This window comes from Chaetodon auriga, chromosome 1 (genome assembly GCF_051107435.1).
Source record: "Chaetodon auriga isolate fChaAug3 chromosome 1, fChaAug3.hap1, whole genome shotgun sequence".
NCBI lineage: Eukaryota > Metazoa > Chordata > Actinopteri > Chaetodontiformes > Chaetodontidae > Chaetodon > Chaetodon auriga.
In genome coordinates, this window is record NC_135074.1 from 19534745 (window position 1) to 19559702 (window position 24958).

The 24958-nt window shown below is 41.8% G+C and overlaps 2 protein-coding genes and 1 long non-coding RNA gene across 3 annotated transcripts; 1 reads left to right on the top strand and 2 right to left on the bottom strand.

Annotated features, from left to right (window-relative positions):
- Window positions 1-4781: 4781 nt before the first annotated feature.
- LOC143324967 (uncharacterized) lies at window positions 4782-7806 on the bottom strand. The gene is made up of 3 exons (XR_013077495.1): window positions 7710-7806; window positions 7581-7634; window positions 4782-7257 (listed from the first exon to the last, which is right to left on the bottom strand). It is a non-coding gene; the product is annotated as an uncharacterized LOC143324967 (long non-coding RNA).
- A 112-nt stretch (window positions 7807-7918) lies between these two features.
- eif4g2a (eukaryotic translation initiation factor 4, gamma 2a) lies at window positions 7919-15921 on the top strand. Its single transcript, XM_076728578.1, is given in 23 exon segments — window positions 7919-7955; window positions 7958-8008; window positions 9172-9185; window positions 9187-9278; window positions 9399-9455; window positions 10104-10229; window positions 10405-10507; window positions 10590-10718; window positions 10817-10883; window positions 10989-11140; window positions 11333-11443; window positions 11528-11710; window positions 11838-11976; window positions 12094-12257; window positions 12356-12463; window positions 12623-12727; window positions 12820-12924; window positions 13008-13223; window positions 13324-13582; window positions 13664-13868; window positions 13994-14202; window positions 14304-14425; window positions 14802-15921. Coding segments are annotated over 23 exon segments (2820 nt in total). The 3' UTR covers window positions 14868-15921.
- A 495-nt stretch (window positions 15922-16416) lies between these two features.
- On the bottom strand, window positions 16417-24457 carry ctr9 (CTR9 component of Paf1/RNA polymerase II complex). The gene is made up of 23 exons (XM_076728589.1): window positions 24295-24457; window positions 23431-23529; window positions 23106-23345; window positions 22889-23006; window positions 22716-22805; window positions 22033-22289; window positions 21831-21938; window positions 21503-21739; window positions 21127-21345; window positions 20855-21038; window positions 20675-20763; window positions 20381-20566; window positions 20148-20235; window positions 19914-20062; window positions 19708-19824; window positions 19476-19621; window positions 19305-19376; window positions 18247-18382; window positions 17955-18110; window positions 17721-17872; window positions 17550-17637; window positions 17332-17444; window positions 16417-17232 (listed from the first exon to the last, which is right to left on the bottom strand). Exons 1-23 carry the CDS (start codon window positions 24337-24339, stop codon window positions 16836-16838), a joined length of 3486 nt encoding a protein of 1161 aa, XP_076584704.1. The 5' UTR covers window positions 24340-24457; the 3' UTR covers window positions 16417-16835.
- Window positions 24458-24958: the final 501 nt, after the last annotated feature.

Sequence of the window (24958 nt, forward strand, 5' to 3'; positions counted from 1 at the left end):
ATCCTTGCTGTCTAAGTAAAACCCTTCAAGTCTTTTTATTTATGTATTCATTCATTTATTTAGGAGAGTCAAGCATGAGGCTTTAAGGATGTAAGTGAGAGATGGTACTGCAGTGAGACACTTTTTTCACTTTCTTTCTTTTTCATTAAGACTATTAAGGATTTTTTTTAAGGATACATGTGACCTTTGCTGTAGTCATAGCTATGGTAAAATTAATTCATTCTTATTACTATTTCATGGTCTGAATACATTGCATATTCTATTATTGAATGCAATTATGAAACCCATCACAAAGGAGGATATAAAGAGCACCAGATCAGTGACAGCATTGATGGGCTTTGATATTCTGTGCATGCAGACTAACTGGAGTTACATGCCAAGTCACCTGGTTCTTAAATGCATTAACAAAGACTTAAAAGCAGACTACAGTCACATTTTTATTTAACAAGATTTAGTCCCCCAATTACCAAAAGTGGTCCGCCTGATTAAATTTGCTAGAAGTAGTAAATCGCATGAAAACTTACTGCATTTTGTAAGACAAAATTTTACGATTTGCATTATGCCATTGTTGGTTCTGTTGAACATCACGTGAAACGCAGCAATAAGCTCTCATTGAAAATCTAATAAACCTCTATCGAATGCTTTTTGTTCTGCCTCAGACTAGTGCATTGGGCTTCACTGCAGCTGCCACAGAATGATTTTGATAAATGACTTTATTACTTGTTTGGGTGTTGAGGGAAGATGTTTTTGTGCTGCCCAGTACATTAGTTCTTTGTCCTAACAGAATGATGCCAGCAGACTTCACCCAAGGCAGACAGAACATTATACTGACTAGTTCCATACAGGAGAAGAAGTGCCACCTCTATTTTTCTAGGCCCAAGGAAATTGTCTGTCCCACAATGATGCCTCAGGGTTTTATACTGTGCATTGTCACCTGGATTAGTGGGCTATGCTATTTTGGGAATGAGCACTTGGCCACCTTCTGACTGCAGGATGGCTTGACAAGTAAGGACACTGTCCCAAACAAGGTTGCAGGTAGAGCGCAGATGACAGCTGGTGTCCATCCTGCTCAGTATGTCCTGGATTCTCAAGATCTCTAAATCTCTGGAGAATCAAATATGCTGCGCACGAAACTTTCCTTGTTGAATGGGCACTCCAACTGATCGAAATCAACTGGTAGAAGAAGTTCATGTTGTTGTTACTGGGAGGACAATCTAAAGAAGGCAAAATGCCAAAAAAAAAAAATAAAATAATAATAATAATAATAATAATAATAATAATAATAATAATAATAATAATAATAATAACAATAATAATAATAATAATTGAGCAAGAGTCTGCAGTCATGTTAGTCAGCATGTTAAGATGGCCACACTGACAATGCTAACATGCTGTTTAGTTATACTACTCACTGTATTTATCATTAGTTAGTGTGTTAGCATGCTAACATTTGCCAGTTAGCACCAAACACAAAGTACAGCTGGTGGGAAAGTCATTAATTTTGCAAGAATTAAAATAATAACTAAATTATTAGACAAATATATCAAATGTCACAGGATCACCGAAGTTATTTCAATTCATCCTCAGACAAAATGTGACAACAGCACTGCACTCTGGTGTCAAACAGCTCTGAGCTGTGCCATGACAGCTTTTCGCTGCATCAAGCAAAGTGCATGCACAACGTTCCACTTGGCAAGCTTGCACCCAAAGTGCAGCTATGTTGAACCAGGCTGAAGTTTGTGTGCTGCGTACTGTGACAAATACATGCGTGGCCAATAGAAACGAGGCAGCCAGCTGGGCGCAGCAGGCAGACTGGAGAAAAATCTAATACTGAGTTGCCTAAACAGCACAAGTTTACGCTTGTATGGAGCCCCTGGGAGGAAAGCCCTGTTTTGAAAACACATTTCCAACCAAGCAGATATATCAGGTGTGTTCATTAGGATTCATCCTTTGGGGACCATGAATGTCTGCACTGAATTTCAAGGCAATCCACCCAACAGTTTGTATTTCAGTCTGGACCAGCAGCCCAACAAGGCATTACTAGAGTCATGCTGCTAGTGTGGTTAAAAAAATACTTACTACTACTTTCCATCACTTATAAGATGTTTTGTTTTATTCAAAACAGCATAACAGAAAAATAAAAATATACTTTAACTGCACAGCATAGGCCTACACCTACATCTGGATCACTGATAAACAGTATTTTTCATGATACACAACTGCTTTTGTGAGTCACAAGATTGGATGTTCAGTATGTGGTCTCTCTTGTGGTTCACTTTTGGCTTATTACAGAGAAAACACTTTAACTTCTCCCCAGGGAGTGCTCTCTTCTCCAGCAAATCTCATGCTAATACCATCAAGCCCCAGGTAGAGCCCAGCCAGAGTGTAAGCATAGCCGGAATCAGACACAGGGCTTGTCACTGATGACTCAGACAGTCCCTCAAGCCCAACACAATTTGGCGCACAGGACAGCCACCATTGCTCTACCTCAGCATATTCATGCAGTGTGTGCTCAGAATATTAAACACACAATCAGCATGAGCGACTCTGGGAGTCCTGTATGTTAATTAGCAGTGATATCTGAGGCCACACACCTTCTCTGCCATGTATGAACCACTCCATCAGCAATAAATAAGAGCCAATTAGATGCCGAGCATGGAAACCCTCATGTAATAAATGAGAGGCATGTCCTGGATAAACCTGTCTGATGACAACAGAGAGAAAAATTCTGACAAGCGATGGCTGTTCCTAATGTGATTCATGTTCTGTTTGCTGAGAGTTCAGTCAATTAAATTTGCATCCTTAAGAGGATTTTTCCCCTGCTGTCCAGACTCCTCATTGGATGACTTCTAAATGTACTGACCCACTCAGCACTGTAAGCATAGACATGACATGATGCTGATATGTGCACAGCATGTGAGGTTAATACTGAAACATATTGTAAACGCAAAAGGCGAAGGCGAGGAAACACGAGCAGCGTCTTTCATGTATGTAAGATGTTTTTTTTAGTCTTAGAGTTCAGACATTCACAGATACACGTGTTTGCATTTGTGTGCACTTTTGTGTGTGTGTGTCAATCAATTTCACAGCAGCATTAAAGGCAGAAGCAATGAAACAAAACTAAGCTGGTCCACAAAAACAAATCCATTATTGCAGTTGGACTGAATGAAAGGTGAAGGCCACATTATAGCAAAGGCTGCATTGTCACAATTCTCCCATTTGAAATTGTAAACTGTACATACGTACTGTACATAATAGCCATATTAATATTAGCTACGACCTGCATGCATTCTGCACATCATTTTGAATTTAACAGATATTGTGTTTCTCAATTTAAAGGTATTTTATAAATATTAAAAAACAAACAAGAAAATGTAGGGGGATTTGAACATGGAAACAAAATTGAATATTTAAAATACAAAAACCCAGTTACAGTGAATGCTGGGACAGGGCCAGCACTGATGTTAGTAATTACACCTGTGCTGTAATTATTGTGAAATTCAGTCATCATCACAAAGAAACTTTGCACTTCCTTGGTGAGCAAAGCAATGATTTTTAAACTCCTCTATTTGAAGGGTGCACAAAGTCACAGGAGGAAAGGTAGCACCATCTACTGGTTTCAAGATGTATTAAAATACAGCTCAAATTGGTTTTCAGTGCTCAGCTCATTCATTTATTTATTTTATAAATGGTTTAACACTTGCTCTGCTTAGGTTTGAAAAATGGAAATATTGTGTCAAGCGTTTTTCTGGGAACCAACTTTAATTAACTTTAATAAGTTACACAATAAACGTAATAAGGCTCTCAAGATGGTTTCTATTCTTCTGTGATGGCTAAAATTAAATTCCTAATTTACTTCTTATAATTATATTTGAGTTCTCAATAATACATTGTCTCGAAGGCATATGATGGATATATTCTCTTTGCATTACTTGGTGAAATCATTTTCGAGCTTTCACTGAACAATTCACAAACAGCAGTACTGGAGAAGTGGGTGGATTCTCATATCTAGCTGCAAGCTCAGTGTCATTGTTACATATCTGGCTTAACATTTTTGGCACAACAAGGGAGGCTCTGCTGAGGGATTCATCTGTGTTTGGCTCTGCTCGTAGTTTTCTCTTTGTATATATAAAGTGCTCAGTCTCTGCTAACAGAAAGGCTTCCCACAGCAGAACACTGCTACCATAATACTTGAAGGTAAAACCAGTCCAAGATGGATGCTGCATCTTAGTTTCATTTGACAGAGCCTTTTGTCTCCCAGCTTGGGGAGTTCATTTTCTTTTGTCTTTTTGGAAACTCCAGATTTATCCTCGTGCTTTTTCTCCTTCAGTCCAATTACAAAGGCCACAGTTTCATCACTTGGTGAACTTACTGTTGGCAAGAAACACAGTAATTCTGTATTTTTGTCATTCCTTTCCTTAGGTTTTGGTCTACTCCCTCATCAGCATCCTTCATCAAACTACCCTAAATCTGGCTTGTTCCATAATTTATTATTTCCTAATTATGCAGCCTACAGTGTTCCTTTAAACTTAAACTATTATAGTCTACCTCTCACCCTGATCTATGTCTTCTCACATATTCGGCCTCTGAAATCAGATCAGTGGACTTGTCGGCAGAGTTTGGGCTTTAATGACACAATGGGGGCATATCTGTTTTGCTCCTGTCCAGTCAAATGAAAGAGTGACAATCAATCAAGTTGAAATTATGTTTTACTCAAAGGACTTTGGATGCACATTCAGTCATTTTGAGGTCTCACTGCAGTCATCATTTATTCATTTGAAAAAATTCAGGTTTAAATTTTTTATTCATGTGTTATATGATGTGTGAACATTGATTTAAAAAAATCCCTTTAACATGAAAAGTTAAGTTGGCTTAGCTGAGACTGAAGGATCGTTCTTGGCTTTAAAAACAGCAGCTGACAAAATCAATGTCTCCACAACGTCCACTCAGTAGCTGTCCTGGAGCTCTCGATCACATCACGCACATCCCACATCAGATGGAGTTGCCAAGTTGAAAATATAGTGGAGATGTTCAAATGTCCATTTTTCTGAGCATTTTAAAGACTTCTTGTTCAAGTTGGCTTAAAAGTTGACATAACTGAGCTGCTGTCAAAATTTTTAAGAATTAACTTCCAGCATAAGTTAACTTACAGTCTCTCAACAGTCTAGTTTGCCTTCAGCATCTTTCTACGTAATACGAAAGGTCCACTCAAGGTTCAAACAACATCATTAGATGAGTGAAGGCTACATCAAAGAGAAACAAAGCAAACCACAGCGATGAACTCCGAGTGGAACTGTACTGTTTTTCCTCGAGTGCAAAGATAGCCTTTGCTGACTTTATTGGCACACTGGGCTTAATTAACTTGGAGTGGAGTGTTTACTGTCAGACAACTGGCTTCACTTAGCTTCTGATGAATGATTGATGCCCCTCAGGAGTGAAGCAGCAAATGAGGGCTGGCACAGAAAAAGGTCTAACGCTCCCTAGACTAACATGGAAAATGCTAAAATAAACAAGTTGAAACAAACATCTTTGTAAGTGACAGGGTTAGGTGTGTGTCAGTAAGAAGACCTACGATGAGTAACTTTTTAAACTTCACTCTGATTAGATATAAGTGAATACACAATACATTTGTACAGTACTAATTTTAGCGGACAGATAATAGAGAGGCATCGATCTTCTCATTTATCTCTCAACCATCTCCTCAAATGTTGAACTGTTCCTTTAAGATCTATCATTAAATTACATGTGAATATTTATTTTTCTGACTTTTTCTGTATGCTTTTTTCTTTCATATTGTGAAATAGTGGTTAGTTTGACCCGTCTTCTGTTCTATAAAAATACTCAAATGAAACAATCTGAGTAGGGAACATCCCTCTTGGCCTGGCACATAGCAACCTATGATAAGGGGTCACAAGGAGACACACTGCTTCACTTTAAAGGGTCACAACTCCAAAAAGGATGGAAATAACTGATCTAAGATAAGTTAAGTAAGAGGTCTCAAGTATGTTGTACATTTTGTACTTCACTTCAGAGTCATGTTTGTACAAAGCACAGATATTTTACCACCAAACACAATGTCAGTACAAAGAGTCCCAGACACACTGACTATACAGGTTTAACCATGTCACAACAAGTCAGTGGAAATGCACTGGTTAACAGTTTCAACTTGTTATCATCAACTGTGTAGATTAAATACTGCCTACAGTTACTCATCTGTGCTATAAAAGTTCATACGCTCTGGAAACAAACTTTACCAAACTGTTTTAATACGTCTTATCTGAATTATGTCCATTATCATGACAGCTTATCATGCATAAGGGGTGGTACAGAGTAACCTGAGCCAGAAAGAGGCGTTACCAGTCTGCTCTGGCCCAGCAGTCATTTACTGGCAGATGGAGGAAGTGACTCATCATGACAAGTTAACGTGAATCTGAAACACCCCAGTGTAAGATAGAGGAAAACAAAAGGAGATCATGAAATAACAAGCAGGCTGCATAAGATTCAGGTCTTACAGTCTCCCTCAAACACAGAGCCTGAAAAGTCTACAAAAACTTGCTCTGAAAGACAGGGAGATAGGATGACATTTGGTCATAATGGTGGTGCTACAGGAAAGGTCAGGTGATCATCATACACATTAGAATCCATCCTCCGGAGGCCATGAATATCAAGTACAAATTTCATGTTAATTTTGCCATTACTTTTTAGAAAGGTCAGGTTGTCACTAAAATGATTAGGGATCCTCTGGGGACCACTAATATCTGTGACAGCTTCATGCAAATGCAGCCAGTACGTGTTGAGATATCTTACTCTTGCGTTCCCACACTAGTGGGCAGAAACAGGAGGCATGACTGTGAAATCAGTCAGTAATCTCAGTAGCTAAATGTAAGTGATTAATCATGGCCATGCATGTCACAGTAGATTCAAAATGTGACTCCTAGCTGGTGCATAAAATATTTGGGTATTGGGGTTACAGACTGTAGATTTTCTTGACTGAAAAGTTTTTGGTCTTATGTCAACAGCCATCGATCCTCCGCCTGTAGCATCCTTGAATAAAAACACTGAATCCCTACTGGCTGCTGAGTTCATGTGCTGTAGCTTACTCTGTGCTTGGACATCCCTGTAGACGATGGCAAGTAAATAGAGCTTCCCTGAGACGATCAATAAAGTTTCACTGGTGAATTTATAATCCAATCAATCTTGTTCTGCTGTGATGGAGGTCTCTTTCCCATGGAAGACCACCAGAAAATAAAAGTCGTTCTGAGGAAAGATTATGAGATGAAAAGTCAAAAGCATGGGATAATACGATTTTTGTTTCATCATTCTGACTCCAAATTATGAGATGGAACATTTTAAAATCACTACTGTGAGTGGACAGGTCAATATTATGAGTTAAAAGCTTATGAAACAGTAAGTCAAAGTTATGAGAGACACATTTCTGACTCGCTAGCTCATAATTTTGATGAGATGAATAATAAAAATCGTGAGATGGAAAGTCAATATTAAGAGACACAACGTGGACATTTTGAATTACCCTCTCATAAAGTTGTCAAATAAATTTTTTCGTCTGTAAACTTCTTTACCTGCCGAAAATGAGCGTCCACTGTTTCCTCTGTATCCAGCTGTAAGAAATGTGACTGACACAAGAGCATCAAGAGTCAAAAGTGGATCAGGTGTCAAAAAACAATCATATATACTGTAGGTTTACATACACAGGTTCATCTTAGGCGATCAGTAATCCTTGATTTGTCCCTGTCCAGATAAATGAGAATAAGCCCTTTGGGCAGGGTGCCTGACATGTTGTCCTGAGGAAAGTGCATTGCGAAATGTGCATGAGTTTCTTGTGCACGTGACGTTGCCAGGGTGGGATGATGACGTCTTAGACAGCCTCCGTACAAAAAGCGGCTTCCGCATGACGTAGATGGACAGTCAGCATTCTCTCTTCGCAGAAGCCGGTAGCTGCTGAGTGGTCGTGTTTCTGCTGTTGTAACAATATTACCAAACCTTCAAGGTTTTAACACGACTTTTTGGGGCTCTTTTTTATTGTCTTTATTTATTTTTATCTCTTTGTCGACAAAACAACCACTACACTGACGTCCCTTTTGTAAAGGTAAGATACGTCGGTGTTTTCCTTGTCTGGTTAACGTTAGCTAGCATTCCAACTTAACCGACCGGTCTGGTAAGAACTTAGTCTAAGGTTGATTATGGGATCATATATGTGGACGCTCAAGTTTAGCGTTAGTTGACCTCGATGACATAGAAATGATGAGCCGAGCTGGTTTTATGTTCAGGAAAAACTGGAAGGGTTGTTTACAGCATGTTAGCTGTTAGCTTGCCGGCGGCTTACAGAACAAAACCCGTCAAGATGTCGCTGAGTGGACATCCGGTGTGTGAACAAAGACCTCATAAAAATCAGCTGATGTGATTTCTTCTCGGTCTACATCAACGCCCTTTATATCTGAATTCGTACAGATTGGTTGACTTTTGGAAAATAGGCATGTTACCTTCATAGACTAAAGGTTTGGAACTCAAGCTTTTTTACGTAAATCTGGTAATTGGGGCATATAAGATTCACACATTTACGGCTGCACTGACAAATGGTTTGCCATGTAATTTCATATTATTCAGAATATATCGGTTTTAAAATTGCCATTACGTTGGATCTGGATAATTCCGTCTGTGCTCGTGAAACGTTCGTTAATCCGTGTTTTGTGTCGACATCTCGTATAGCGTTTCCTGTAAATTAGCGCTGCCCTCCGTGATTTGGGTCAGGTTTAGGCTATTCAAGGACATCTTAGGTAATTTAGCCTAGGTTAACGTTTATTTATGGTTGGGAGTCCCAGAAGACGACAGATTGGGAGAAATTGGGACACGATTGGGAAACGTACGTCGACACAACACTAGCAACGTAATATGCTAGCATTTCTGTGCTAGGCTAACACTGTCCTAGTTTCACATCCACTTGAGCGGACGACACGTGTTGGCGTTCATGTGCTCAACAATTTGACTGGAATCTCTACACAGTTGATGAAAACCTACTATATCAGATATATATCAGATCTTATCATCGCTTGGTTGTAATGTGCTTGATGACCCTCCGATGCGTGTTTGTTTCAATTTTACAGCCCTTAGCTGTCAGCTAATGTGTTACTGTGTCTCTGTCTGTACTTGCAGGTCGCTCTTTCCTGCCCTATTCCCAGAACATCATTCTTTTCAGATATTCTTTGTCAAGCCGCCAAAGTGGAGAGTGTCGTTGCACAAGGGGGTCCTTCTCGTTTCAGGTAATAAATATCACACTCGAGCTATTTATACTGAAAACCCTCTCCAGCAGTTCACATGAAGGCCTAGGCTCACATTTCCTTATGTTAAGTTAAAACGCTTTTCCTTTTTTTGTATCACAGTGTAGGGGGAGGAGGTGGGGGTGCACCTCAGCACTATCCCAAGACTGTCGGCAACAGGTGATTTTCATTTTTTTTTTCTTCTTATTTTTTCAACATTTTCCTTTCACATTGAACACGTAGCTACTAGTCTTTATTACTTATTAAATCCACACTGGCTTTTCTTGCATTCCCACTTATGTATTGTTCTTTTATGTCAACACACTTGGGGAAATGAGAGGCCTCTAGTCATCTCCTCTATGAACTCACATTGTCCAGAGTTGCTCTGTCACACATGTAGCACACAACAGGATTGCCAGATGTATTCTCACCTACTTGAAATACTAGTTGGTTTAGGCAAGAGGTGGAGCCTGGGTAGAGCGCGCAGGAGGAGGACCCATCTATAATTATAGGTTTATCTGTGTTTACATGCATTTGGATGTATATGCAATCTCAAAAGAATAATGCAGCGGGTGTGTTACATGCTGGAAATGTGAGTACAAGCTCTGAAAAACTGGATTTTATCCCCCATGCTCACTCCTGCTTAAAGATTTTAAAAATCTGATTTCATTACAGATTGAAGTGTTAGTTTAGTGGCATTGCTGTTAGGGGTGACTGGGCCTTTCCCAGTCACCATGGATTGACACTAGAAACCTGTCGTATAAGGTAGTGTTTTTCCAATATATATTTATGTCTTGTACACTTAACAGTGCTTTGTGTTCATTTCAGCGAGTTCCTGGGGAAACCCCCAGGTTCTGGCGTTCAGAGATGGGTACCTTCTCGAGGCACTAGACGAGATGTCAACTCCTATCATGAGAATGGGCAGAAGGATGCAATCTTCAGGAAAGTGAGAGGGTAAGTTTCCATTTTTATCTAAATTTACTTCGGTTGCACAGATCATCTAAAATTCTTGTATTATGTACAGTATTAATGTGTATACCAGGACCTGAATATACCACTTGAGATTAGTTGAATTGATGGTGGTGTTGCTATATTGTCTTACGCCTTTGTCCTTCCTTCTCCTCATTAGCATACTTAATAAGCTGACTCCTGAGAGGTTTGACAAACTATGCCTGGAGCTCCTCAATGTGGGTGTAGATTCAAAAGTTGTCTTAAAAGGAGTCATCTTGTTGGTGAGTATTCTCTTCAACTGTGCTCATGTGTTACTTCTATGATCTGTGAAAACTGATGATTTTCTATTTCTTTTTACTCAAGATTGTTGACAAAGCCCTTGAAGAGCCCAAGTATAGCCAGTTATATGCTCAACTATGTCTACGCTTGGCAGAAGATGCACCAAACTTTGAAGATCCAACAGAAGGTCAAGCAACACAAAATCCGTCTAGTGTAAGTTTTTTATATATGTGATCGACACAAGAATATGGTCTGACTTTACTTCTTTCTGGTATTTTATGTCTGGATTTTGAACAAATTCTGTTTTGCAGACCTTCAGAAGGCTTCTGATTTCCAAGCTTCAAGATGAGTTTGAGAACCGCTCCAAAAATGTTGAAAGTAAGTGAATTGCATTTGATACATGTGTCGAGTTTCGAAATGCCTTTGGTCATGTCTTGCATTAGTTGTTCCTTATTTTCAAATTTCTCTTTCCCCTCTCTGTAGTCTTTGAGAAACATGAGAGCCCACTCACCTCTGAGGAGGAGGAGCAGCGTGCCATTGCAAAGATCAAGATGCTGGGCAACATCAAATTCATCGGGGAACTTGGCAAACTCAGCCTTATCCACGAATCTATCCTTCACAAGTGCATCAAAACAGTAAGTTCTGTTGAGTAACATTTACTTGGTTGGGTGTAATCCTAGGTTTGTTTTCTTAACCTGTGTGGTCCCAAAATCAGACTAAACCGCCGGTGTGAAAGCATCCTGGCAGTTTACTGTCCTTAAGTGACCTCAGCAGCTGTGAAAGAACTTGAAGTAGATTTTACTGATTGTTTTTCATTTCTTTTTTAGCTTTTGGATAAGAAGAAGAAAGTCCAACTTAAGGATATGGGTGAAGATTTGGAATGCCTCTGTCAGATAATGAAAACCGTGGGGCCTAAACTTGATCATGACAAGGCTAAGGTGAGCATGTGGTAAACAGCCGTGTAACAGTCCTGTCTTAAACTCCCTTTGTTCGATTTGCTAACAAATACATTCTTATTCCAGTCTTTGATGGATCAGTACTTTGGCCGCATGCGATCTTTAACAACCAACAAGGAGCTGCCGGCTAGGATTCGTTTCCTGCTGCAGAACACGGTAGAGCTGCGAGACAACAACTGGGTTCCTCGCAAAGCTCATGTTGACAACGGACCAAAGACGATCAGCCAAGTTCGGCAGGATGCAGTAAAGGTTAGTTTACCTCGTCCACTGCGTACAATAATTTATTGTGTCAAATACTGAACTGCTCAATAATATTGGTGTACAGATCTTGTAGTCCATGGTGTACATGTATCCTGATTCTGACTGTATGTTGCAGGATTTAGGTGTTTTTATTCCACCTCCAACTGATTCAATGAGGAATGACTTCTTCATGGAAAACTCCTTCCTCCCAACAAGGATCAAGTTTGACAGGGAAACTCTTGGTGGGCTGGCTGATATGTTTGGACAAATGCCTGGTAGGTTGCAGCTTTTCCTCCGAGTCACTAAGAGAGAGTTACACTACCATTTTGATGCACTAGCAAGGACTGATCCACTCTTTTAAAGTTCAATGTTTGTTGTCTTGTTTGGGGTAGGAAGTGGCATAGGTACAGGTCCAGGAGTCATTCAGGACCATTATTCCCCTACCATGGGACGTCATCGCACAAACCAACACTACAATGGCCATGTCGCAAATGGCAACAGTTCACACCAGCCTCAGTATGAAACAGGAAGTAAACCATTCATAAAACCAAACCAGGTATGTGCAGTACATCTACAGTTTAAATCAGTATTTTGTAATAGTGAATCTAAAGACTCATCATTCCTCACTATAAATCTGTGAAATCTCTTTCAAAGGGGCAGAATTCACCAGTTTTCAGCCACAAACAGAATCACTCAGTGCAGATGCAGTCAAAAGATATGGCTCCACGTTTCAGCAAGAAAGGGAAGGTCAATGCTGATGAGGTACAACCACTTGAATTGATAAACCACCATTATGTCTGACATCTTGAGTTTTGTGTGCTTTTAAATGGATCCTGTTGTTTAATCTTGACTGTTATGTTAAATGTCTTCAACCAAGGAATGTGGAATGATGTTATAAATTTGATATCTTCACCCCTGTAGATCAGCCTGAGGCCAGCACAGTCCTTCATCTTGAACAAAAAACAAGTGCTGAAGTCACAGCCACCGATGACTATGATTCCTGGCCAAGGTTCATCACTTGGACAGGTAACATTTTTACATTTAAAACAAATCTGTTGAACAGGTATGGTAATCCCAGGCTCCAGGGAACATATATTCATTTGGCTGTCTTTGTTTAGTCTCCACAGCTTGGCTTGAAAATCAATCCTCCTCCGATTCAGGAAAAGCCTGCAAAGTCTACTAAAAAAGCTCCTCCAACTAAGGAAGAGTTGTGCAAAATGACGGTAAGTTTCCCTCATGTGCTTCCTTCATGCACAATATACACCACGTCTATCATTCTGTATCTGACTGTCCTTTCCTTTTTTAGGAGACATTGGTGGCGGATTACCTGAACAGCAAGAACATCGATGAGGCAGTGAATGCAGCAAGGGAGATGAAGGCTCCAAAGCACTTTCTCTCCGAGATGCTGAACAAGATCATGGTCTATTCCCTTGATCGTTCAGATGAGGAAAGGGAGCATGCAAGCAGCCTCGTCCATACACTCTGCACCGAGGGCATTGCCACTGGCGACAACTTGATGCAGGTCAGTCTTGTAACCTCCATCAGAATATATAAATATATCTCTTTACTGTCTGAACGTGAAGCACTTGTTCAACACTAACTGTTCTGTTTTTATTTGATAGGCCTTTTTGATTGTTCTGGACCAGAGTCACAAGATCGAGGAAGAAGTCCCACTGGTGAAGTCCTACCTGGCACAGTTTGCAGCACGCGCAATCATTGCCGACCTGCTCAGCATTGCAGATTTGGCCCATCAGCTGGAGAATGGGGCACATTTCCCGCTGTTCTTGCTCTGTCTGCAGCAGATGGTCAAACTGAAGGACCGTGACTGGCTGGCTGACCTGTTCCAGCAGAGCAAGGTCAACATGCAGAAGATGCTACCTGGTATGTCCAAACCCACTCTGACCATACGTGCAGTATCAGTCTTTTGCTACTACTGACAGGTATTTTCTTATCCTTCTGCAGAAATCGACCAGAATAAGGACCGGATGCTGGAGATCCTGGAGGGCAAAGGTCTCAGCTTCTTATTCCCACTCATGAAACTGGAAAAGGAGCTGCTGAAACAGATCAAAGTAGATCCCTCTCCACAGTCCATCTACAAGTGGATCAAAGACAACATCTCACCTAAACTCCACACTGATAAAGGCTTCGTCAATATCCTCATGACCAGGTACAGCAGTGGACAATGTTTCTGATACTGAAACCAGTCTTTGGTGCAGCTTTGCTGGTCAGCCTAACCCCAAACCATATGTTTTGCCCTTTATGCATTTTATTGATTGTCGTCTTCTCTGGCAGTTTCCTGCAGTACATTGCTTATGAGATCAACCCTGATGATGATGAAGGGCAGTTGGCAGCACCCAGTAAAGAGCAGCTGGATGAGGAGAAGCAGCTTCTGCTGTCTTTCAAGCCAGTGATGCAGAAGTTCCTTCACGATCGCATCGACCTGCAAGTCAGTGCGATGTATGCCCTGCAGGTCCACTGCAATGCCAAGGGTTTCCCCAAAGGTACGTACACATACGCGGTGTTCAGTATAGCAACTTAGGCCAAACTAAAAGATGGTGTTGAACTTCGGTGCACTTACTTAATGATTATTCTCTTTTCCCAGGCATGTTGCTGCGCTACTTTGTGAATTTTTATGACATGGAAATAATCGAAGAAGAAGCCTTCCTTTCATGGAAAGAAGATGTAACCCAAGAGTATCCAGGGAAGGGGAAAGCATTATTTCAGGTAATTTTATGTACATTGCTAAAAAGTAAAACCCAGGTGTCTGTACTCGTTCACAACCTCAGTAAAGTGGATGTGCTAGCCTGAGTATTCGGACTAATCTGTTGGTTGCGAAATTAGTGGCTGAGATTTTGAGGAATCAAAACACGAATGCACAGAGATGATCAGAAACCTGGATACTGTTCTGATCATCTGTATGAATATGAAAATATCCCGAAGATCAAAACCAGGACACGACTCAAAACTATGCTACTAAAGTTTATGTAAATGTACTCATTATCTAAAGCTACCCAAAGATCTGGACCTCATGTATGTGTTGTCCATTGATTCGGTTCATCAAATGATAAGGCCTCACAGAGATGTTGTGTTTATGGTGCAGGTGAACCAGTGGCTGACCTGGCTGGAGACCGCAGAAGAAGAGGAGTCAGATGGTGAAGATTATTGAGGAACAGGCCAAAGCCATGTGTTATCAGGATGCAATGACAGATTGTTTTAACTTTTTTTTTTTCTTCCCCTTTGTCTTCATATGGCCATCTCCCTCTCAACCCCCTCCCTCCCTCACCTCTCGTTTATTCTCTCCAACCACTGTTACAATTCGTTCCACCATGAAATGATTCGCCATATCAAGCCAGCATCACCACCATCTTATTGTAGTAATGCCTAATTTTCATTTTGACGTCCTACAGCAGATGTTTTTTACATTTCAATCACCGCGGGTTATGTTTTCTTTAACAGAAAGCAGTATTGTACAAGAAACTGTCCCAGCACCAAAGTCTGACCCATTTTATCACCTGTTACATCTGGTAGGAGTCACCAAGTGCTGCCATAACTATTAACTTTAAAAACTGTTTACAAAAGAGAGAAGACTTGTCGCAAAGAGCCTTTTCTCACTGTTTTACCTACATTTGTTTATCAGTTTTTAGATGCACTTTGCTCAACGTCATGAGTCGTTGCAATAGTAAGATACACTTTCCTTGATTTGTTGAAACAATCCTTAGTTGCAGTTTTTGGCTGCCATAGTTATGGTTTTCTTGTGCTTGAATGCAGACCATTTTGTCTGAAAAGTCTTTATCTGGATTTACAACAATGGCCTGTTTTGTTTGCACAGTGTGATTTCAATTATCCACGTTAAGTTTAACGAATCAAGAACTTTTTTATGTACAAAACTTTTATGCTGTTAGGAATGAATCTGTGTGGCCTTTTTAATTTATCAATTCATATGGATATACCTCTAATGTATCTCGGACTATACTTGAATGTCTCAGTGTTAATATTGAGACAGCCAAAGCTTAGTTTCCTGTGCTACAGTTCACCACCGTGTGTGGAGATTTTACATCGGTTAGCCATGTTTGTCGAGTTTTTAAATGGTCTTTTTATCTTCATGAAATTATAAAGAATGCACTGTATGTGTACACTCAGACTGTGTCGCTGTGAGGTTGTGTGTGCAGGAAGTTGAGTGTACAACTACAGATCAACCTTGAATAAAGTTTAACGGTTCATTTCTTTGTCCTGAGGATTTTTTTTTCCCCCGAATTTATGATGTTTACTTGCCCGTCTTGAAACTTAAGACATTTCTGAAATTTATTTAGCAAGAAAAGAAGCACAATGTGCAGGGTGGTCTTTAGGTCAGGGTCGAATAAAGATGACAGAAAAGCTGCTCCACAAAGGTTCAGATCACGGAGCTCATTTCAAGTTTTGGGTGACAGAAATGATAAATTACTGTATAACATCCTGTCAGTACATACTGAGATATAAGACAAAGTAATTTTAAAGTTTTGGGTTGGGAGGAAAATGACTTAATCACCAAAACTTGATTTTACTGTTGCATAGAATCCATATTGTTGTTATATGGAGTGATCTTAGGAATCAATACATATCAACTTTAGGATTGTTTGCAATCATAAGACAGACACTGTCTCATTTAAGCTCGTTCAGAGTTAATGACACTTTGTGCATTTTCACAAAAGGTATAAGAACGGACAGAGAAGAATCATGAGCAAACGTCTCTAAAGTGGACAGCTGTTTACTTCTGGGTCAACACTTGTGTGATACAGGAGCATCTTACACTTCTTTGTTCTCTTTTTATTTGACATTTCATTGAGGCATCTTTCCATTTTTGGGTCAGTGTCTCGTCCGACCATCCGAGATAGAAAATAGATGTTTACACCTTTTAGTTCGCCTCAAACCTTTTGATCTCTTTAACAAAACACCTTGACCAAAACAAAGCATCTGTGAAAAAACATTTCCACGTAACACATGAGGAACACATCGTACACACGCTGTGCCAAGACAAAACTACACTTCTCTAAGCTAACTCCAAGATATACGGACAGAAATCCCTGCTTTAATAGAAAAAAAACACAGATGTGGAGAGTTTTCTCAGTATGACGTGGGACGAGTCTGTGAGGAAGATTTAATCGCTGTCATCATCCTCGTTGTTGGAACCTTCAGGTTCAGAGCCGTTGTCAGAGCGCCGCGGGGAGCCCTCGTTGTCTGATCCTGGTTCAGACGCTCGCTCTGAGCCTCGGTCGGACGCTGCGACGGGAGAACCGGGTCGGGACTCATCGTCGGATCCTGACCGGCTCCTCTTGCTCTCGTTGTCTGACTGCTCCGAGTCAGACTGCTGCACCCTCCTCTTCTTCAATGGACGGTCGCTGCCAGAGTCGTCATCCTCGGAGCCCGCAGAGCGCCGAGGGCTGCCCGCCTCGCTGCCGGAGCGGTTCCTGCCTCCGTCCGACTCGCTGTCGGACGCAATGCGCTTCGTGTGACCGCCCTCGTCATCAGATCCTGACCCGCTGTCTTTTTGGTGTCTGTATGGAGAAAGTGCACACATCAGGTTTCTGTTGATCTACTCGTCCATTCAGCACTTGTTTCAGCAGGAATTCTCAGCCAATAGTTAATGCTTTTACCTGTCCTCTGCTATTTTCAGCCCATCTTCATCTGAAGAAGACTCAGAAGAGGAGATGATGGCCTTCGACTTGATCTTTCCTTTGAGAGACGGTGGCAGACGCTCAGGTTGGGGCTAAACGTGACAGAAATGACAGAAATTAGGCCTGAAAGCATATTTAAAAAAGACCTTGAGAACCTGATTAATGACAGAAGAAAAGCAAAGAAAACTCAAAAGTACCTTTTCAATCCTCTTGCGTTCTTTGGGTTTACGCTGCTTCTTGGGTCGTGATGCTCCTTCCTCATCATCACTGTCATCTCTAGCAGATCTGAAATGCAGGACAACATTTGCTCTCAGTATCTTATGTGCTTTACTCGGCAGTCAAAATAAACGACAGCACGGCAGCCTCACTTCCTCCTCTTCTTGCGTGCCTTCTTCTCCCCGTCCTCGCCCTCCTCTCGCTCGCTGCCACTGCCGCCCCTTCTCTTCTTCTTCTTCTTCAGTGGCAGGTCCTCGTCAGAGTCATCGTTGACAAACTCATCCATGTCACCTCCTTTCTTACGCTTAGAGATTCAAAAAAAAAGTTATCCACGCTGCATTCATTCAGAGGCTGCAGATGAGTTTGCTATCAGTGCTAATACTCACACGTCCTCCACCTCCACTGCTTCCCTTCTTCTTTTCTTTGGCCATTTCCTTTGATCCCTCTGCGAAGGTCAGCAGGTTCTTGGTCTTCTCCACATACAGCGCTCTCTGCTCCAGGAGCTTCTTCTGTTCCTCCACCTCTCTGTTCCGCTTTTCCTCCTAACGGGGTTTGAGGGTGACAAGCCGACCAATTAATGAGAAGCACTTTATTGTAAGTAAATATGAAACCCAGAGATGGTGAAGTTATGACCAAAATGTTTTAGGGTTCAAAAAGCAGTGGGAGCACCATAAGTACCTGTTCTTTCAGCATCTGCTGACGCAGCATGTCCCTCTCCTGTTCTTGTTTGGCCCGAAGCTCCTTCTCCTCCTCATCCTGCTTTCTGGCTCTTGCCACATGGTACTGAGCCTGACTCAGCAGGTCAGAGCACTGCCTGCAACCCCACAACACACCCAAGCCCCCAGTTACAGTACAGCCTGCAGTGAATGAACACAGCACCAGCACAACCCCCGTGAAAAGCATAGTCATCAAATGGAGAGAAACTATTTTTTCTGCTGATATTAGCTTTAAAACAGAACCAGTGCTGATGATGAAATTGTATTTTTTTCAGTCTCTGAATGAAGTTCTGAAAAAAGAAAGAAAAACACTTCATATCTGTAAAGCTCAAACTGTATTTTTGGTAAAATATCACCATACAGTTCAAGGCCGGTGTGAGTAGAACAACTGGCATCAAGTGCAATTACAGTTTTCATACATTTTTTACCTGTTAAAAACAAATTAAATATATCTCTTGAATCACCTTCCATTCAGTCCCTGATTGCCCTTAACTTTGTATTCTTAATGTGCACCCAGAGGATTGTACATTAAACAGCAAAGAGAAGAAAATGATCGATTTCTGTCTATTACAAGCGAGACACTTGATCTCTCTGCCGGAAGGATGTAATCAGCCCTCCTGCTGGTCGCTGCCTTAAAGAGCTGTCTGCACACTTTGTCCTTGAAAAGTTAACATGCACAATGAAAAACGAATCGGCCAAATTTCACAAGATTTGGAGTCCCTTTAGAATTGTGAACTTGAGGAAGCGTTGATATATGTTCATAACATATCACCAGGGAATGCTGGTGTAACTCCATGCACTGCTATCTTGTGTAATATCTCCTTAATGTAATGTTGTTTGTATTTTGTTTTTCTTTTCCTCAGAGAGGGAGAGCGTGGTTTCACATTAATGTAGCTATTTAATATCTTGTTAAAATGTATCTTACCAAAACTCAATAAAGACACGTCTGGAAAAACTGTTAAAAACAAACAACAACCCTCAGCGTGTACGACCCTGTGATGAACACAGATGCAGACTGACCTGGCCTCAGACGCAGCAAGAGCGAGGTCAAACCTCATCTTGTCTCCGGCCTTGCTGAGGTAGCTGAAATACCTGTGTGAGGAGGAGGAAGATGAAATTCCAGGATTAGACAGAGGCAGCCAGAGGATCAGACAGGGAGGAGACAGCATGAATCAGGTCTAACAGCACTACCTGTGAGCCAGTTCAAGCTCTTTGACTGCGCTGAGCACAGCCTTCAAGTTGCTCTTCTCGTCTTTCAGCACAAGAGTGGCCAGTCTCTGAAGCACCAGGGCCACATTGAACATGAGCACCGTGTCGCTGGGCGCCACGTGTCGGGCCTGGTTGGACACGCGACAAAAGGACAGTTACAGTCCACTCACAGCGCAGCATCAAACAAAAGCCTTTCGTTTCTGCTTCACATCACCTTCAGCAGCATCTGCTTGCACTCCTGGAGCTTCCCGCATTTGAAGAGCGCTCTTGCGAGGTACAGCAGCACCTCAGTGTTCTGATATTTGTAAAATTTCTTCAGGCAGTTCTCATACTGTGGAGCAGATGAAAATGCTCAACTGTACAGAAAAAACATCGACAAAGACAATAATATTTGGAGGTCATCACGAGCGAGGCCCTCACCATCTGCACGGCGCTGATGTACTGCTTCTGTTCCACGTAGATGTGAGCCAGATTCAGCCAGACGTCGCTGATGTCTGCGGTGGCCTCCCTCACCTGAGCAAACACGTCACGAGCCTCTCTGAAGTAGCCCTTGTGGGCCAGGACGGCACCTGGACACAAGACATTAATGTTCAATACTTCGTACATGTACGGCAGAATCCATACAAATAACAATAATAAAGCAGCTCAACAGACCGATGCCATTGGCAGCGTAGAGGTTCTTGGAGTCATTTCGCAGGACTTGTTTGTATATCGCCAGAGCTCGATCCTGGTGTCTCTTTTCCTGTCAAGACAAAAACACTCTTTATTTCCCTACTGGACGACTGCTATGGGACTTTTTTTTATAGTGTTACATCCTTCGCTGAAACAGCTAAATTCAAATTTTAATTTCTTTTCTTTCAGTTTCTTAAAAAAACATCTGTCTGCACCTTTTCCCGGTCTCTGGTGGGCTGGTGCAGAGTCTGCAGCCACACGTTACCCAGAGCCAGCATGGAGTAGGTGTCGTTCTGTGTGGACGGCTGCTTCAGAATACGCTCGAACTTCTTTTGACCCGGTCCCCATTCCTGTTTGGCCAAGTGAAGGTTCCCGATCAGGGACCAGGCATCCGGGTGATCCTGCACCGGACAGAAGACACCAGATCAGATAATGTAGAAGAGGGTGTGACATCAGATTTGAATGATTTCTGTGTAGTAATAGTCACACAACAACAGGTGACAAAGTACCTGATTAATCTGCAGAGCCTCCTTGAACCAATCAGAAGCTTCATAGAAGTTTCCTTTGTCACGAGCCATCGCTCCAAGGCGCAAATAACCTGCAGGACGGAAGTTAAAGCATTTCTTCACAGAACACAAACATCTCTTTCTGCCTCTCTCTCTTTTTATTGTGTAACGTTGCACGCTTACAGTCCACGTAGTTCGGATGTTCTCTCAGGATGTTTTTGTAGAGTTTCTCAGCTTCGTGGAATTCGCACATTGCCTCATACAGACGGGCCAGATTGTAGGAGGTGGTGACAGAAATGGCATTGTAGTAATGCTCGTCGTGTTCTCCCTCGGCTTTGGCCCGCTCAAGAGACGCAAGGAAGTATTTCTGTGGAAGAAAAGACATCCTTGAAACACAGCCGTTATTAATGGTAAACATACCGTGTTTTCCACAGCTCAGGATCGTGAACCTTTACCTTGGCCTCTCCAAGGTTGCCCAGCCTGAAGTGAAGAGCCCCCAGGTTGTTGAGGATCTCAGGGGGAACGTCTGCCTGCACCTTCTCCTGCAGGATGCGGGTGGCTGTGCCGTACGCGGACAGCGCTCCTTGAATGTCGGTCTGCTCCAGGATCTGAGCCAGCTCGATCCACGCCTCCACGTCGTCTGGGTACTGCTCTGTCACCTTCTTCAGATGACCCTAGGGAACAAAGACAGTGACACGTCTCCAACAATGATCATTCAGTGTATGACCCGAGTGAATTCCAGACATATATTTGAGTATTATAATTGAGTGCAGTCAGATCAGAAAATGTCTTAAGATGCATGTGATGAAATAATCTGTGCAGGATTCATACTTTGGCAATGTCTCTCTTTTCCTGATCGTCAGATGTCGCGTACAGGGACCCCAGAATTTTCATAGTTTCGTAGTTGTTGGGGTAGGCCTTTAAAACCTTTTCAAAGCACTGTGCCGCGTTCTCTTTGTCTCTTCGATACACATACATCTGTCCCAGGCCAAAGAAGGGCAACACAAAGGTAGACGAGGCAAACTGAGTGGCCTGGTAGTAATACTGAAACGCCTGGTCGTAGTCCTCCTGAGGGAAGAGGAGAACACAGATATCAGAGATCTACAGTGATGACACAGTAAGCAAACAGGGCGCTGCCTCAGGATCAGTTAGGTCTTACCTGCACATGAAAGGAGCGAGCTAACTGGTAGCAGCTCTCAGCCTGCATGGCCTCAACCTCTGTGTTATGGAAGGCGTGGAGGGCCAGATGCTGCACTTTACTGTAATCCTGTAAGTAAACCGAACACAAGCAGGTGTGAGTAACAGCTGAATGACGCTCTGGTTTAGAATTTCTGTCCGTGTTTCAATGACGACTAGACTACCTTTTTGAAGAAAAAGTGGTTGGCGAGGTGGTTGAGCACCATGGGGTTGCTGGGGTCGATGGTGTAGGCCCGCGACAGAAGCTGTACTCCATTCTTGATGGAATCTGCCTCCTTGTTGTTGAGCTCCAAAACTGCCAAACCGACGAGTGCTCCCACGCACTTTGAGTTCAGCTCGAGGGCTCGACCAAAAGCCAAGCGGGCCTTCTCCAGCTTGTTGAGCTTGACAAAACAGTGGCCCATGCCCAACCTTACCTCAGCTGGACGGAGACACACAAACGAGGCAGAAAGATGAAGAATGATAACTACAGGAGGAGATCGAGCCGACATATCAGCCAATATTTACTTATCACAGCATCAGTGTTTATTTTGGATTTTCTTTTTATTGTTGTTTTCTGAAAATTTGCTTACTGTTTACTGTTAATTGTCATTCTGCCCTTTTTGATCATAAAGGTTCATGTTCAGATGTAAAATGTCACACCTCAGTATATATTGCATTTTTGTTAGAACTCAATTTTAAGGATCATTGCCCTAAAAGTTTAATTTCGATTTCTACGTGAAAACAACTTTTGGCAGACATATCATTGGCAGACTTTTTATTCTCAGATATCTTGTATCAACCAGACTCCAGTAGTGGTGGTAAATGGAAAAAATGTCGTAACGGGCTCTGTTGTGAGGATGTTTACCTGGGCAGCCGGGGTTTGTACGTAGAGCCTTTTTGTAATACGCCAGCGCTCCTCTGTAATCCTTTTTATTGAAGGAGATGCAGGCTTTACCTGTTGAAGAACAACGATGTCATTATTCCAGTAAATCAACCACAGCGTTCAACAACAAGATCTTATTTTAATGTTAATCTTGCCAAGCAAAGCAGGGATGTTGTTGGTGGACTGATTGAGGACAAAGTGGAACTGAGCATCGGCCTGGTCCATCTTGTCTCCTTCCAGCAGGCAGAAACAGGCTCTTCCCAACAAATGGTTCTGAGTAAGCCAAAAGCACATTATATTTATACTTATAGTGCAACATTAGTGGAGCCATCGCAGTTTTCTCCCATCATCACACGCTCCTTTTTTTCTTACCTGATCATACATGATGATCTTGTCCGCCATGGTGTAGAGCAGCGTGGCCTGCGTGATGAGTTCTTTCTTGGCATCTTTGTTCTTCTCTTTACGTGCTTGCTGGACATAGTAAGCTGCCAGTGTGTCCAGACAGGTCATCTGGTCCTTCTCGTGGTCTCTGTAGTCGAGGTTTCCATCAATACGAGCGGCCTCTAAAAGCTTGACAAAATCTTCTGTTTTGCCCTGCTTGTAGTACTCCAACTGAAAAAAGCCAGAGTGCAAACTGTTAGAAGTGCACAAATGGAATAAATTCAACAATTAAACTGCTGTAGTTCCAATGACTCACAGCCAAAGCGATCCATATGTGCAGCTGTGTATGTTCCTGCTTCAGGATACTGATGACCTCGTCTCCTTCTGGCAGCTGGTCAAAGTCGAGCTCAATAACCTGCAACACACAATTTTCAAGCCATTAAGCATCAGTGTCTGATAAGACCATGTTCGACAATATCAATGTGTCAGCCGTCAGTTTACAATAGCATTTATGCTGTGGAAGTTTTCCCCGTAGTTTCTCTGGGTATATTAGACATCACTGTGGGTGGTGTTGCACATTAAAGTGCATGACTGCTTTATGGTATTATTTGACTTTTATATGAGTTTTGCATTAGCGCAATAAAGTACTTTGTTTTGTACGACACATTCACCAAATTAACCAAAACTAATAGTCACTAAGGACAGGCTAAATGTGAAAATAGAGTCAAGAGTAGAGAGTCAAGATTGTTGTTGCTGCTGCTGTTGTAGCTTAAAATAAGACCGACATAGTAAGAAATGAAAATTAATCTCACTAAGTTTTTTAACTGAAAAAAAGATCTGTCTCACAGCTGGATTCAATGACAACATCACAATCACTGACGTTACTAACTTGCATCAGAGCCTGAACTCATATTATTGCAGAGATGAAGTTAACAGTGTTTGCTAACGTTTGTTCTTCAAACTTATTGCTCCAACCATTACTGAGTTTACGTTTCGGGTCGACTTACACATATCTAAACTTACTTTAAGGCTGAAGCTACTTTACAATAAATGCGCCATTGTGTTGTACAGAACATTAGCTAATGCTAGCAACAGTTAGCATACACGGCTGGTAGCACAGCGAGGTTCACTTAGTCAAACATCCACAATTAAACAATTTAACATATTAGACGAGTTTTACCTCATCTGTGTCCCGCAAAGGGATCTCGATAGAGCCCCGAGACATCCTGATTGTGGAAAAAATCCCCTGAAGTTAAATTTCTAAAAAATATAAAAATCTCCAGCCCGTTGACTGTGGGCAGCTACTACATGCTTCCGGCAGGAAACAAACAAACGGACGGTGCAACTGAAATTGTGTCCGGAGAGATTGATACGGATCCCGAAAGTGTTCCTGCTGGAGCTCAACACGCGATGCTCCTGGGTGAAAACACGGTTGTACACAGTCAGAACCGCAACAACAAAGAAAGTATTTGCGTGGAAATAGATATTTTGCATCCCTTTTAGTACCTGTAATGGGTTTTCAGCAAACCGATTAGGATTCGCTGGTAATGTGTTCGCAAAAAGAACTAAATATGTTGATAAAAGTTAGGTAATATTGAAAACATCAGTTTCAGTTGCACTAGTAGTATTTAGAATATCAAAAGAAATTCACTCATTTCATTAGCTGAATTCAAAATTCAAATTGTGGAAGATGTGCTTCACAGACATGTGCATGTGATATGTTAATTTGAAACCCATTAACAGCATCATTGTCACAGACCTCTGCAGGGCTGCACTTTGGCAGCAGTGGGATGAGGTGGGGGGTGATGGAGGAGGAGGGGGCTGGGGGATGTCAGCTGGTTTTG